Here is a 12,469-nt window from a genome sequence, read left to right on the forward strand (position 1 = left end):
CAAGGTAGCTTAGTGGTCCGTGTCCAGAACCTACCTAAGCTGGGCTCGAGACTTGGCCAGTCCTGGGCCATGACAAGTGGTGTCAGAAGCAGGATAGTGAACGCCACTGACAAATGGTGCTTTGAGCAGGATTCAGTGAACATGGATCGAGAGGGAAATAAGCTTTAGCAAAATAAGAAAAAGAGAAGAGAAATAGAAATACTTAGAGGGAAAAGAAATATCTAAGAAAGACAGCCAACAGTAGGCTTTTCTCATTTGGTTTTTCCTCTTCTTTCCTACGTTTTCTCTTTCCAAATTCTACTTTTGTGGGAAAAGTAGTAAAAGCCTTTAGCCTCTTCTGTGAAGCGACTGGAGGAAAAAGAAACCCCAGAAAAAAGCCTTTAGACAAGAGGGAAAGAGAAAAGATAGAACTAGGAGATAAGTAAACAAGCCTTTAGCCTCAGGGGTGAGAAAAGCCTTCCGTAAAACAGCAAAGAGAAAAGTTTCGGAACAGGTTGCAAGAGTTTATTAAGTTAGGGAAGAGAACTTCTAACTGCCTTCCCCTAATACCTTCGCCCAATGCCAGCAGGAAGCAGCTTTTGAGAGACCGACGCCCCGATTCCCTTTTTGGCAGTTAAGAGTTCTGTTTAAAAAGAAAAGAATTGAGGTGGATTGAGGCTGGTGAAGAAATAGTGGAAGTAAAGTTTGCAAAATAAGACCCTAGAGTAAAAAACAGCTAAAGAGCTCCTGTCCTTTTAAGGCAGCCAAAGGTTCTAAGAATTGAAAAGGAAAAATTGTAGAAAGTAACAGGCTGAAAGAAAAAAGCTAGTAGAGGAAAATCATGGCAAATGAGATACAGTAGTTGAAATACAGTTGAGAGATCAGATGAATCTTATAGTAGAAGCAGGTAAATGCTATATTGACATGACAACTCAAATTGGGCAGCTGGAAGATCAGAGGGTAAATCCCCCAGTTAACATCAAATGCCATAAATGTGGGAAGCTAGGCCGTAAGAGAAAAGAGTTTAAAAGGGAAAAGAACGTTGAATGCTAAAAAAGGAACAAAGAGCATGTAAACCTCCAGGTGTATGTCCCAAGTATAAAAAGAGCTTTCACTGGGCAAACAAGTGCCGTTATCAATTTGATAGAAGATGGAACACCTTTATTGTAGGGGAATTATCAGTTAGGTCAGAATCAGGACCCACTGGTAAATGAAAGAAAAAAGTTTAATATTTTCATTTCAAACCATTCTCAGAAAAAACAGTATAATTCAATTCTATGCCGCGGGCGCACTCTGCCAGCTTGGTTAGACCTGTGGTGCCTCAGAGTAAAACTGGGGAAATTAAATCAGACCAATGGATGACAATAGAGAATAATTAGATTAAATATGTTTGTGGAATATTAGGTTATCCTGCGTGGTGAAGGGGTAACCGACCTCTCATCAGTGTCCGTGCACTACAACTGGGTCCAGCTAAGGAGACTGGACACGGCCCAAAGGGGAAGCAAGTGAAGCCTTTGGAAGATTATGAGAGGTGAGAACAAAGAGAGGGAAGAGTACAAGTTAAGCCACCTCTGTGCTAGGAAACTCCATTTGAAAAAAAGTCTGGAATCAATTAGCAAAAATTTCACTGGAAAAGCAGCTTGAAAGCAGGAAAAACTCTATCAAGGAATTGTGAAGAGCGGTACTTTTTGGACCACGAGTAACAGTTCCATGAGAGGAACTGCCAAGTGTGGAACCATTAATCCACGAATAACAGTCTTTTGCGATCTGTGAAGGGTGGATTTCAGTACCTCGAGTAGCAAAACCTTTGGAATAGCGAGAGAAAAATCCTTGCTTGCAAAGATTGCAAGGAAAGTGTTATTTTTTGTTCCTCCGTTAAGTAAATATCAAAGGAAAGTTCCTACAGTTAAAGAAATGATAAATTCTATAAGGAAAGATTTCAGTTTTCTCCGTTTAAAAAGACCTTTAAGAGAATTAACATCACAATCGTTTTCCTCTAGCAGTGGCTAATAGTTCACATCTGTATTGGGCTTCCTCACTTAAAGAGCCCATACCTGGAATTCTGAACTCTGATAATTACCATCTTTTGCCTAGAAAGAAAAGGGCTAGATAACAGAAAGAACCGCCCTTACATTAAAAGTTATTTTGTTTGTATATAAAAAAGGGGAGAAATGTAGCAGCCCGTATAGCCTATGGCTAAGAGGAGTGAGAGTTATAAGAAATACCTGTAATGGAAGGTGAAAAGGGCATGGAGAGAGATTTGGTCCTAACAAGCATGAGAGAGCTCACGAGATGAGCGCATTGGTGAATTGGCAGTCTCTACACCTGTAGTGGTGAGAGGCACGAGCTCAGCCTTATATTAGGCTGGAGGAGAAGGCAGTCGGGAGCATGCGCATTCTATTTCGGATCCATTTACTCTGACTCTGTCTCCTCTCCTGCCTGCAGAACGCCAGCGCGGTGTCTCTGCTAAAGACTAAGAGCTATCTGTTCTAAGAAGACTGCTTTACTCTCTCTAAGATACTGTCTCTCTCTCTCCAACTAAAGTAGATAGCCCTCAAGCACCTACGAGAAACTGTTCCTGAGCAAAGTAGCTTAGTGGTCCGCGTCCAGAACCTACCTAAGCTGAGCTCGAGACCTGGCCATTCCTGGGCCCTGACATCTGTGCCCATTGCTCTTGCTGTCTATCTCCTATTTTCCTCAGGTACCTGTCTGCTGGCCCCTTTCTGTCTTAAGGGCTATAGGGAGTGTCAGCCCCAGTATTGCTTTTTTTTTTTTTTTGAGACAGAGTTCTTACTCTGTTGCTCCAGGCCACAGTGCCATGGAATCATAGCTCTCAGCAACCTGGGCTTAAGTGATCCTCTTGCCTCAGCTTCCCAAGCAGCTGGGACTATATGCATGCACCACCATGCCCGGCTAATGGCTAGTTTTTCTATTTTTTTTTAGTAGAGATGGGGTCTCACTCTTGCTCAGACTAATCTCAAACGCCTGAGCGCAAGCAATCCACTCACCTTAGAGTCCCAGAGTGCTAGGATTATAGGCGTGATATGTACTCCCTCCCCTCCATTATTGCTTTTAAGGAAAATTGTCCTAACCCCTTCTGGTGAGCTTAATCTCATCAGTCCGACCATTGAAGTGCCAACAAAGTTTTATCAATTAAAAAAAAAAAAAAGAACCCTATAGAGGTCTGTCTCTGAAACTAAGGGCTGGTATCAAACTTTTTCTATAAAGGGCTATACAGTAAATATCTTAGGCTTTATAGGCCTTATAATCTCTCCTGTGACTACTTGAAGCAGTCACAGAAAATGTGTTAAAGAAAACAAAGGAACGTAGCTGTGTGCTGCAATAAAACTATAAATACAAGTGGTGGGGCAGATTTTGGAGCCCTCCCTTAATCCACAGGGCTGAAAGAAAGAGTTGGCCATGGTTAGCTTAACACTCTCACATTCCTCATAAACTACATTATCAAATGTAAGATGTTGTTTCCTGTGTCTGTTACCTCCACTGCAGCTGGCACACAATGACCCTTTGGTGAGGCCATTAACACTGGCTACTATGTGATACCATTATCAGGCAATTGGCTGGTGCCCAAACCACAAATTACCCCTGAAATTAGTAGCACTTCTGTTATTTATTTTCATGAATAAAACACTAAAATAAAGAATTAAATTTACTGTGTCCAAAGTCAGGTACAAAGTACATTCTTGATTTCTGCAGTTTGGCTTAATGACTAAGGTGCTTTCACCTTGATCTAGCACTTTAATCTGCCTTGAAACTATACTCACAAAAGCTCAGTTAACATCTAATAACTCACATTAATTCCAACAGCTTTTGAAAAGATAAACACAATCCATAAGATTGTGAGAAGCCCTCAAAACCAAAGAGACTCCTCAAGGGCCTGTGAGGCGCACAGAGGGTAAAAGGCAGTAATTGCTGTACACTTGACTTCTGTGACTCTTTAGTAACATTGACCTGCCAGAAATACCCTGCAGGCTTTCCTTTCTCTTCTCCTTTTCTCAATCCCGCTTTACAAAAGAAGGCACACTTGTTATCCACCCCAAATCCTCCTACGGTGACAAACCTCTGAAAAGGACAAGTCAAAATATTTGGTAATGGCAAAGCTCCTGCATTCAGAGCACCCCACACATGCTCTATATTCCTCTATCTTTTACAGTCAGTGTAGGGAAATAGAAATGGGGCATTTTGGGACCAGGTTGAATTGCACTGAATTCAAAATACTGCAAGGTGGGGCACAAGTGACAGTTTCAACCATCCACCTTTGCACATTTATCCTCCACCTGTTGTCAAAGAATGCACCATTCCCAAAGGTGCAAGGCAGAGAGAATATCGTCAGAAACCCTGATGTGATGTGCAGATGACAGTCTCAGAGAAGCGGCTCTGGGCCTTGTCTATCAGCATTCAGAGAGACATGACTACAATAGGGAGATTTATGTCAATAATTTAAAAAGATCAAGTTAGACTTTTTCCAAGAGAAAGCATGTCTGTTTTAGTCAATGCATTTGATAATAAGGCCTGTCAGATTCTGTAATGGACATTTTCCTCAATATGAATTGAAATGAACAGTTTAATTCTCCCAACACCAAGCATTTTGCGTTACAACCGGGTACCTCTAAATGAATGATTAATAATTATAAATAATCACATGTTATGTCTTGAAAAATGGTTTTGTTATAATTCCTAGAAGTAGGGAAAGCAAAGGACTCTAAAAAATACTTTTGTGAGTCAAAAGGATTTTAATTTCTTTACTTTCAATAAAATCAAGGACTCAGTTAAGTTCTCAACCGCTCATTAAAAACAATGGGGTGAAAGCTAGAGCCCGCTGGCATTCCACCCTGAAATCTCGAGCGGGTTACGGCCCTGAGTTTCAGCTCCCCTGTGGTAGTGCACACAAGCCTATGCTGGCAAGGGGGGACTGGAATGTCCAGCAGAGTAGATACAAAGCAGTCTGAGAAACGTCTACTTAGAGATCGATAGATTAGAGACAAGAATACAAATATAACTGGAAAATAATTGATAGTTTCCCCCATAGATACCCTGCAGCCACGGGCACCTTGACCTACAGGCTGTAACTTTTCCTTGTTATCCTCCTGCCCCACCCGCTAGAAGTATTTCTTGATGTGTAGCTTAGCACTCCCCTGTCCTTCAGCCTAACAACTTTCTTCCCTCAACAAAGAACTGCCTGTTTAATTGAAGCATGAAGCTGTTACCTTTTCACTTTTCGCCTTGTAAGAACATGCCCAATTTTTCTAAATAAATATAGCCCTGAGTCCTGGGCTCAGGGCAGCTCCTGTTAGCCTCAAGAGGGGTTGGCACAGTCTCATGGGTCAGGACGCTGTGTGTGTGCGTGTATGTGAGATTCTCTTAGCCCTTCTCTCCCTTTGTCTGCCAGACCCTGGGCAGTCAGGTCAGTTTCCTGAACCCCCTGTTCCCTGGCAGTGGCTCAGTTCCTAGGCTGCTAAAAATAACTTTTTTTTTTTTTGGAGACAGAGTTTCATCTTGTTTCCCTGGGTAGTGTGCCATGGTGTCATCATAGCTCACAACCACCTCAAACTCTTGGGCTCAAGAGATCCTATTGCCACAGCCTCCTGAGTAGCTGGGAGTACAGGTGCCCACCACCACACCTGGCTAGTTTTTTCTATTTTTAGTAGAGATGGGTCTTGCTCTTGTTTGGGCTCCTCTCAAACTCCTGAGCTCAGGCAATCCACTGGCCTTCGCTTCCCAGAGTGCTAGGATTACAGGCATGAGCCACTGTGCCCGGCCTAAAAATAACTTCTGACATCTCATCATTAGGTGACCTTGGACATATAAGTCAGAAGGTACAGAGAGAACTGAGACTACTCCCGTAACAAAACTCTTCCTTAGCCGTTATTTATGTGAATAAGTTTCTCAGCCCTTACACACATAACAACAAAATGTGGAAACAGAATTCCACTCATTATAAAGTTCAAAAGTTTTTACATTAATGGTGATAACTAGTAAAATAGAATATATCTATTTTTGACCAATTGTGTAATAATAAACATAGCAGCAACACAGCCCGAATGTTTTCAACTCTGAGAACATTGAGCTGTAGTAAATTTTTAAAAAATGAGATTTCAAAGAAGTGCATATTTCTGATCTAAAGGAGTATGAAAGAGGGATTAGTAAAAGACTTCTAAGCATAACAAGATATTAGGATAAAATTCTGTGGGAAAGATGAAATGGATCTGCGTCAAAGGAGAGAAGGGACCGTGTCAAACTTCCAACAGTTAAACATGCTTAGTGGGTTTTGGAATGAATGGTGATGGGTATTGCTATGGTGTTTAGATTGCCCTGAATACTGTTTTAAGTGTTACTGCTGTTACAATTCCCTGGGAACCCAGTCCTTAGCAACTCTTTAAAAATTTGTAATACAAAATTTTAGATGTCAACGAAAACACGTGCCTGGGGGTGGGGAGGTTGCATGGTTTCTTCAAAAGTCTAATAAGGGAGAGGGCAATTTTGTACAAAGTTTGACCACCCTGCTCTACCCTATTTGCTCTGAAGTGGGCACCCCCGAGGTTTCAGAGTTGGAGCAGCCTCTGTGCCATGAAGGCGGTGACAGGAGCCTGTGGGCTGACTGTTCACGTCCCCTTCCAAGAATCTAAGCTGGGGAGTCTTTCTCAGGCCTTGCCTGCGCCCACACCTTGTGGAACATTCAGGGGTCCCCTCAACCCTCTGGGGCGTTAATGCTGCTTTATCACAGCCACCTCAAAGCTCGCCTGGCCCTAACCAACCTGGCCGTACAAACCCAACGTACGCGGGTGCTGGGCGCCCAGACCCGGTGCGCACTCCGCGTTGCGGCGGCAGCACTCGCAGTCCTGGCTCCAGTGGTAGCCGGCCGTGCAGGCGCAGCGTCGCGGGGCCGTGCGGTTGCCTGGCTCCACCGCCACCAGGGCCTTGCCTGCGGGAGACAAGAGACAGGTCAACAGCGGCCAGGGTCAGGGCCCATCCACGTTGCAGCTGCCGGACACCCAGACCACGCTGCCCGCCTGGCTCGCTCACAGCATGAATCACTGGGAACACGCTGTTGAAGGAACCCCCAAGTTCCTCCTGGCACTTCCTGTATGGGCACCAATGCGTCCTAGTGGGCTTTTTTCTTTGTCTGATAATTACTTTTAGAAAAGTCAATTTGCATGTTACTAGGAAGATAAAGACTGGAGAATTTATGATCATTAAATGCTTCTCCCAATAGTCAGAGGTAGTCCCCGGCTTCATGGACTTGCCAGTCTCCCTAGTAAATTCTAATGTCATAAATATTCTTAACGTGAAAAATACAAGATTGGACCCAAGAGAATGGGATTTCTGGAGATATGGGATTCATGTTGGGTTCCTAAAGGGTCCCAAGGTGAGAACGGGAGTCACTGTGGCAGCCCTGAAGTCACTCTGGGGCCCGCCTCTCCCCAGATACTGTCCCTTTTTACACCACACCTAGGAAAATGCTCACCTTACTCTTAATCTCCTGTCCTCTCCCAGCTTTTCTGGAATGTAGGTATGTGGGAATTGATCTTTGAAAACCACACACACACACACACCACGGAATCTATCCTCATTATTCACAGATTTATATTTGCAAAATTTATCACCCCCAAATCAATATCTTTGCAATCATTTATGGACATGTACAAAACTGAGTAAATTTTGAGTCATTCCGCTCAGGTTCCTGAGGAAGAACCAGGTGAACTCTGGTTGGTAGAAAAACTCCACCTCCTTGTTTCCACTCTCATGCTGCAAACAAGTGCCCTTTTGGGGTCTATCGTCCAATGCCATGTTTTCCTCATTTTTGTGCTTTTTGTCAGTGATTTCTCTGTTTAAAACACCACCACCACCCCCACCCCGCCCCGAGCCTGGTGCTCTAGTGCTTTCTGTGTCTCTCAGCGTGACATGGCTGCCATGTGCCTCACCAGGACCACGCGTGTGACAGGTAAACCTTGTTCAGGCATGAGTTGTAGAGCTGCTTCCCAGAGTGCCACGAGGACTATATATCAAATGAAGTGTCTTTACACAGGACACACATAAAACAAGGTTTTGTGTTGAAAATGCTGTCGATAGGCACCTAACCTAACCCTGAATTGTTTCCGAGGAGCAATGGCTGGGGATCTGCTAATTCGGGGTTTGCAGTGACTTAAAGATCACAAATACTGTAAGAATCAACGTGTGCATGCACATGGTCCAGACAGCTTACAGCCCATGGGGCTGCCTCACCCAGACTGTCCCAATGGGACTTGAACCTTATATTCCTCCATACTTAAAGCACTTCCAAGGGAAAATGAAATAAACCAGAAACCACTTGCCACTTGCAATGTCTCATGTTACAGCCAGCAGGGAGGGGACGTGACTATTGTCATTGTTGTAGGACCTGAGTGTGTTAAACCCGGAGACGTCCCCATTCCCTTCAGTGCCCACTTTTGGAGGCTCAGGTCAGCAGCCTTGCAGCACCAGGGCCAAAATGCAGAGACATGGGGACATGGATACATGCCACTTGTGAGGACAATTCTAAGTGATCCCAGGAACCCACGCAAATGTAAGTGGTGTGGGTGATGAATAATTTTGACATATTTTTAAATATCTTAACGTATCAGGTGTTTTGTTTTAATCAATTTTGGCAGTAGACAGAATGAATCTTTATTTCCAAGAGACAGCAATGAGTCAAGGTCATCACTCAGCACTGGGAAATAAAAAAACTTGATCAGATGCTTCCACTCAGTGAAGTTTCCATGTTACCATCTCCAGACAAAATCAGCCACCTCTCTCTAGCACATTAGAAAAACTATGATGTTAAAAACAATACTTAGGGCGTTGCCGATAGCTCAAAGGAGTAGGGTGCTGGCCCCATATACTGGAGGTGGCAGGTTCAAACCCAGCCCCGGCCAAAAACAAACAAACAAAAAAACCCTTAATTTCTAATTCTGTCCAATGGAAAAAAACTCTGTAAACAGGGATGAATCCAGTAGCAATGAGTCTCCCTAGTTCCTGGACTGAGGTCACTAAAACAAATGTTCCACTAAAAGCCATCAGGAATCTGTAGGGAAATGGCTGATTGTGGTTTAGGACAGAGGTTGTCCAAGGTAGGCCTGGAAGCAAGGGAGCTCTTAAGGACACCCGGGGCTATATCAAAATACTTGGAGTGAGGAGTGCCAATGGCTCACACCTGTAATCCTAGTACTTTGGGTAACTGGAGGCAGGAGGATCACTTGACATCAGGAGTTAGAGACCAGCCTGAGCAAGAGACCTTCTCTGTACAAAAAATAGAAAAATTAGCTGGGCATTAGGTGGTGTGCTGGTAGTCGCAGCTACTCAGGAGTCTGAGACGGGAGGAAGAGTTGAGCCCAGAGTTTGAGGTCACAGTGAGTTATGATGACCTACTGCACTCTAGCCCAGAGACTGTCTCAACAATGACAACAAATAAGACTTGGAGCTGACTCGAACATGTGGTACAATCTGAGCACCATAGAGCTAGTAACTGTAATAGACAGAAACACCTCAGCTATATCTAAATCCATGAGTTCAGAATATTAATGCAAATCCTTGGGATAATATTGAGACAGGGTCTCACTATGTTGCCCTTGATAGAGTGCCATGGCATCATAGCTTACAACACCTCAAACTCTTGGGCTTAAGCGATTTTCTCGCCTCAGCCTCCCAAGTAGCTGGGACTATAGGCATCCGTCACAACACCCAGCTATTTTTTTGTTGCAGTTGTCATTGTTATTTAGTTGGCCCAGGTCGGGTTCAAACCTGCCACCCATGGTGCATGTAGCTGGCGCTGTAACTACTGTGCTGCGGGTGCCAAGCCTAAGCTTCATAATCTTAATAATTAAGGCATTGTTTTGAAAAGTGGTAAATAAAGTTATTAGCATTTATTCTGCCTTTCCTATGTGCTCAAATAGTTGCTGAGGGAAGTTTCTCTTTATAAAGCATGCCAGCTAATAAGTGAAGAAGAAATAAGAGATTGGGGGGGATCACCTTTCTGCAGCCCCTAATAAAAACAATCTACAGCACGATCATTAGCAGATGCTAATATCACAAAGAGAAATAAGCAGCTACTATACCATTGCATATGAACTATATTATTTATGGAAGAATTTTGCCAAAAAAACAAAAACAAACCCCCCCCCAAACCAACCAACAAACAAAAAAAGAAAGCACAATGTGACTGGCCTTCTAGCCCTAACAACCAATTTACAGGAAGCATGTGGTATGTATAGGGGACAGAAAGATATATTAAGTGACACCACGAGAATGCAACTGGCAAAATCCAGACTGTGGAAACTACACAGGACTAACAACGTGGGTTCCTGAACAAATAAACGGAATGGAAAGGGGAAAAAGACAGAGAAAGGAGCCTCTAGTCTAAGAACTTCAGAGATGTATTTTGATTCTGACTCCTAGAAATAAACTGTAACTAAAAACACATGTAATGCCAAAAATACCCCCGCCCCCAAATCGGCAGTCTAGTCTGCTAAGGAGATCTAACTGCAGAGTTAGTAAAACATTTACAGAGTAGGGAAAAGGTGAAAGAATCAGAAGATACGGTTTTGATTCCTGCTTCTCATCTGTTAGTCCTACAGAAGCAGTTTACCTCTCTAAGTCTCAGTTTTTCATCTTTAAAATAGGTTAACTTTGGGGACCTCATAGGGTTCTTGGAACCAACACATGTGGGAACCTTGTGGAAACAGTGTGTCAATGTAAGGTGTTCTCCACTATTACACTGCAACATGAGCACATCCCAGAATAAACATTCTGGGTTGAATAATCTTAACTGTAAATAGGCCCTCAGGGATCTAAATCCTGTCTTTCTCTGGGTTTGTGATTATAGCTTCTTTCTGAGCCTTTCATAAGTATTAGCTACATCTAAAAGTGTCTGTGTAGATGAGGAGATCAGAGGGACAAAAGATAAACCCTGGGTTTTGACCTTCCCACTGATGCACTGTTGTGAGGAACTCACCTGTATCACAAACTTTATGCAGCAAGCATTTATCTTCTTCATTCCAGGTATCCAAGTATTCGTCGGGGCCACAGGGCAGGCATACACTGTCTGAGGTAGTAGTGCATTTAGAAGACATGTACTTTCCTTAAATTGGAAGGGGAAAAAATGTGCCAATCAAAGAACAAACACCGACACAAAGCAAAATGACAACAAAAACGGCACCAGTCTGTAGGATCAGCTTACATGCCTGTGATCCCAGAGGCCTCAAAGACAACATAACATGTGATGTGAGCGTACACAGCACCAACATAGGACCCTCGGCCCCTCAGGCTGCTCAGGTGGCTAAATAGCCTCCCCTGGGTTTGCTGAGCGTGCAGGCATAGCCATGCCTCGGTTCTTTGGAGTAAAAGAGTACCACTCTTTGCACTAAAAAAACTCTGCTAAGCAGGAGAGCTAGGGTTTTAAACTTGGCTCTGAAGAATTTGAGGGGCTTCTTAGAACCCATTCAGGGAACAAGGGGGCTAAGCAAGAGGAACTTCATTACCCCCTCCCCTCTCCCATGTTCAAACTATTTGTTATCAGTCTGGGCACTTAACTTTTTTTTTTTTTTTTTGCAGTTTTTTGTTTGGCCAGGGCTGGGTTTGAACCTGCCACCTCCAGCATATGGGGCTGGTGCCCTACTCCTTTGAGCCACTGGCACCACCCCAAATCTGGGTAGTTAACTTCTTGTGTCCTATGCACACTGTGGGCTCATGGTTAAGTTGTTTTGACTAAGAGTCTGTCCTTCTTTCTCTCTTACACACCCCCCCCCCACACACACACACACTTGAAAAAGAAAATCACTGGATCTTGGTTCTATACATCCAAGAAATATTCATCACTGACATATCCTAAGGGCCTTGTTATAAGATAACCCACCCATCTCTCCTCTTTCCAGAACAAAGACAGAGTGTGGACCCAGTGAGCTAGGGACTTCACTGGGGCTGCAGAAATACTTGGCCACACTCCTGGCAGAACAACCATGAGAAGTGGTGGCCAGTCCACCTTCTATTCCTTGGCAAGTATGTGGGAGAAGGTTTGATAACAGTTTCAGCAGTTCTCAGAAGGAACATTTCCAGTACGGTTTTATTTTATTAACACAAAATAAAATTTCTGTGAAAACAATTTTAAACAGCAGTGGCATTTCACATTTTGAGAGTTTGAATCATATAGTGATAAAACATGGTTTTAAGAGAAAACTTCCTGCTATCTCAAGAAACAGTGTTGTGGAAAATGGTGTTTCAGTACAAATTAAGTACTGGTTTCTAAAACTGCTTTCGATCTTTAAGTGATTTCACTTATTTTATAGAGAACAAGTTTTGTCTTCATAGTGACAGACATTACTACTTGCCACTGCCATGAAAAGTCTATCCAATTTCTCTTTTCACCTGACAGGAGACAAAGCAAAACAAGGAAAGCCCCACCCACTTCTGAGGAAGAGGGGGAGGTGCTCGGAGCAGCCCCACCCACTTCTGAGGGACAGGG

General features: G+C 43.5%; 1 protein-coding gene across 1 annotated transcript in view; it reads right to left on the reverse strand.

Moving 5' to 3' along the window:
* The window catches only part of TNFRSF11A (TNF receptor superfamily member 11a), a 57,204-nt gene that overhangs the window by 24,687 nt on the left and 20,048 nt on the right, over window positions 1–12,469 (reverse strand). Inside the window, exons 3-4 of the mRNA XM_012804289.1 lie at window positions 10,964–11,089; window positions 6,776–6,919 (exon numbers count right to left, since the gene is read on the reverse strand). Of these exons, the coding sequence (XP_012659743.1) occupies window positions 6,776–6,919; window positions 10,964–11,081 (262 nt within the window). The 5' untranslated portion in view covers window positions 11,082–11,089. The remainder of the gene's footprint in view (window positions 1–6,775; window positions 6,920–10,963; window positions 11,090–12,469) is intronic.

Source organism: Otolemur garnettii, unplaced genomic scaffold (assembly GCF_000181295.1).
Source record: "Otolemur garnettii isolate 467f Iridium unplaced genomic scaffold, OtoGar3 scaffold00027, whole genome shotgun sequence".
Taxonomy (NCBI): domain Eukaryota; kingdom Metazoa; phylum Chordata; class Mammalia; order Primates; family Galagidae; genus Otolemur; species Otolemur garnettii.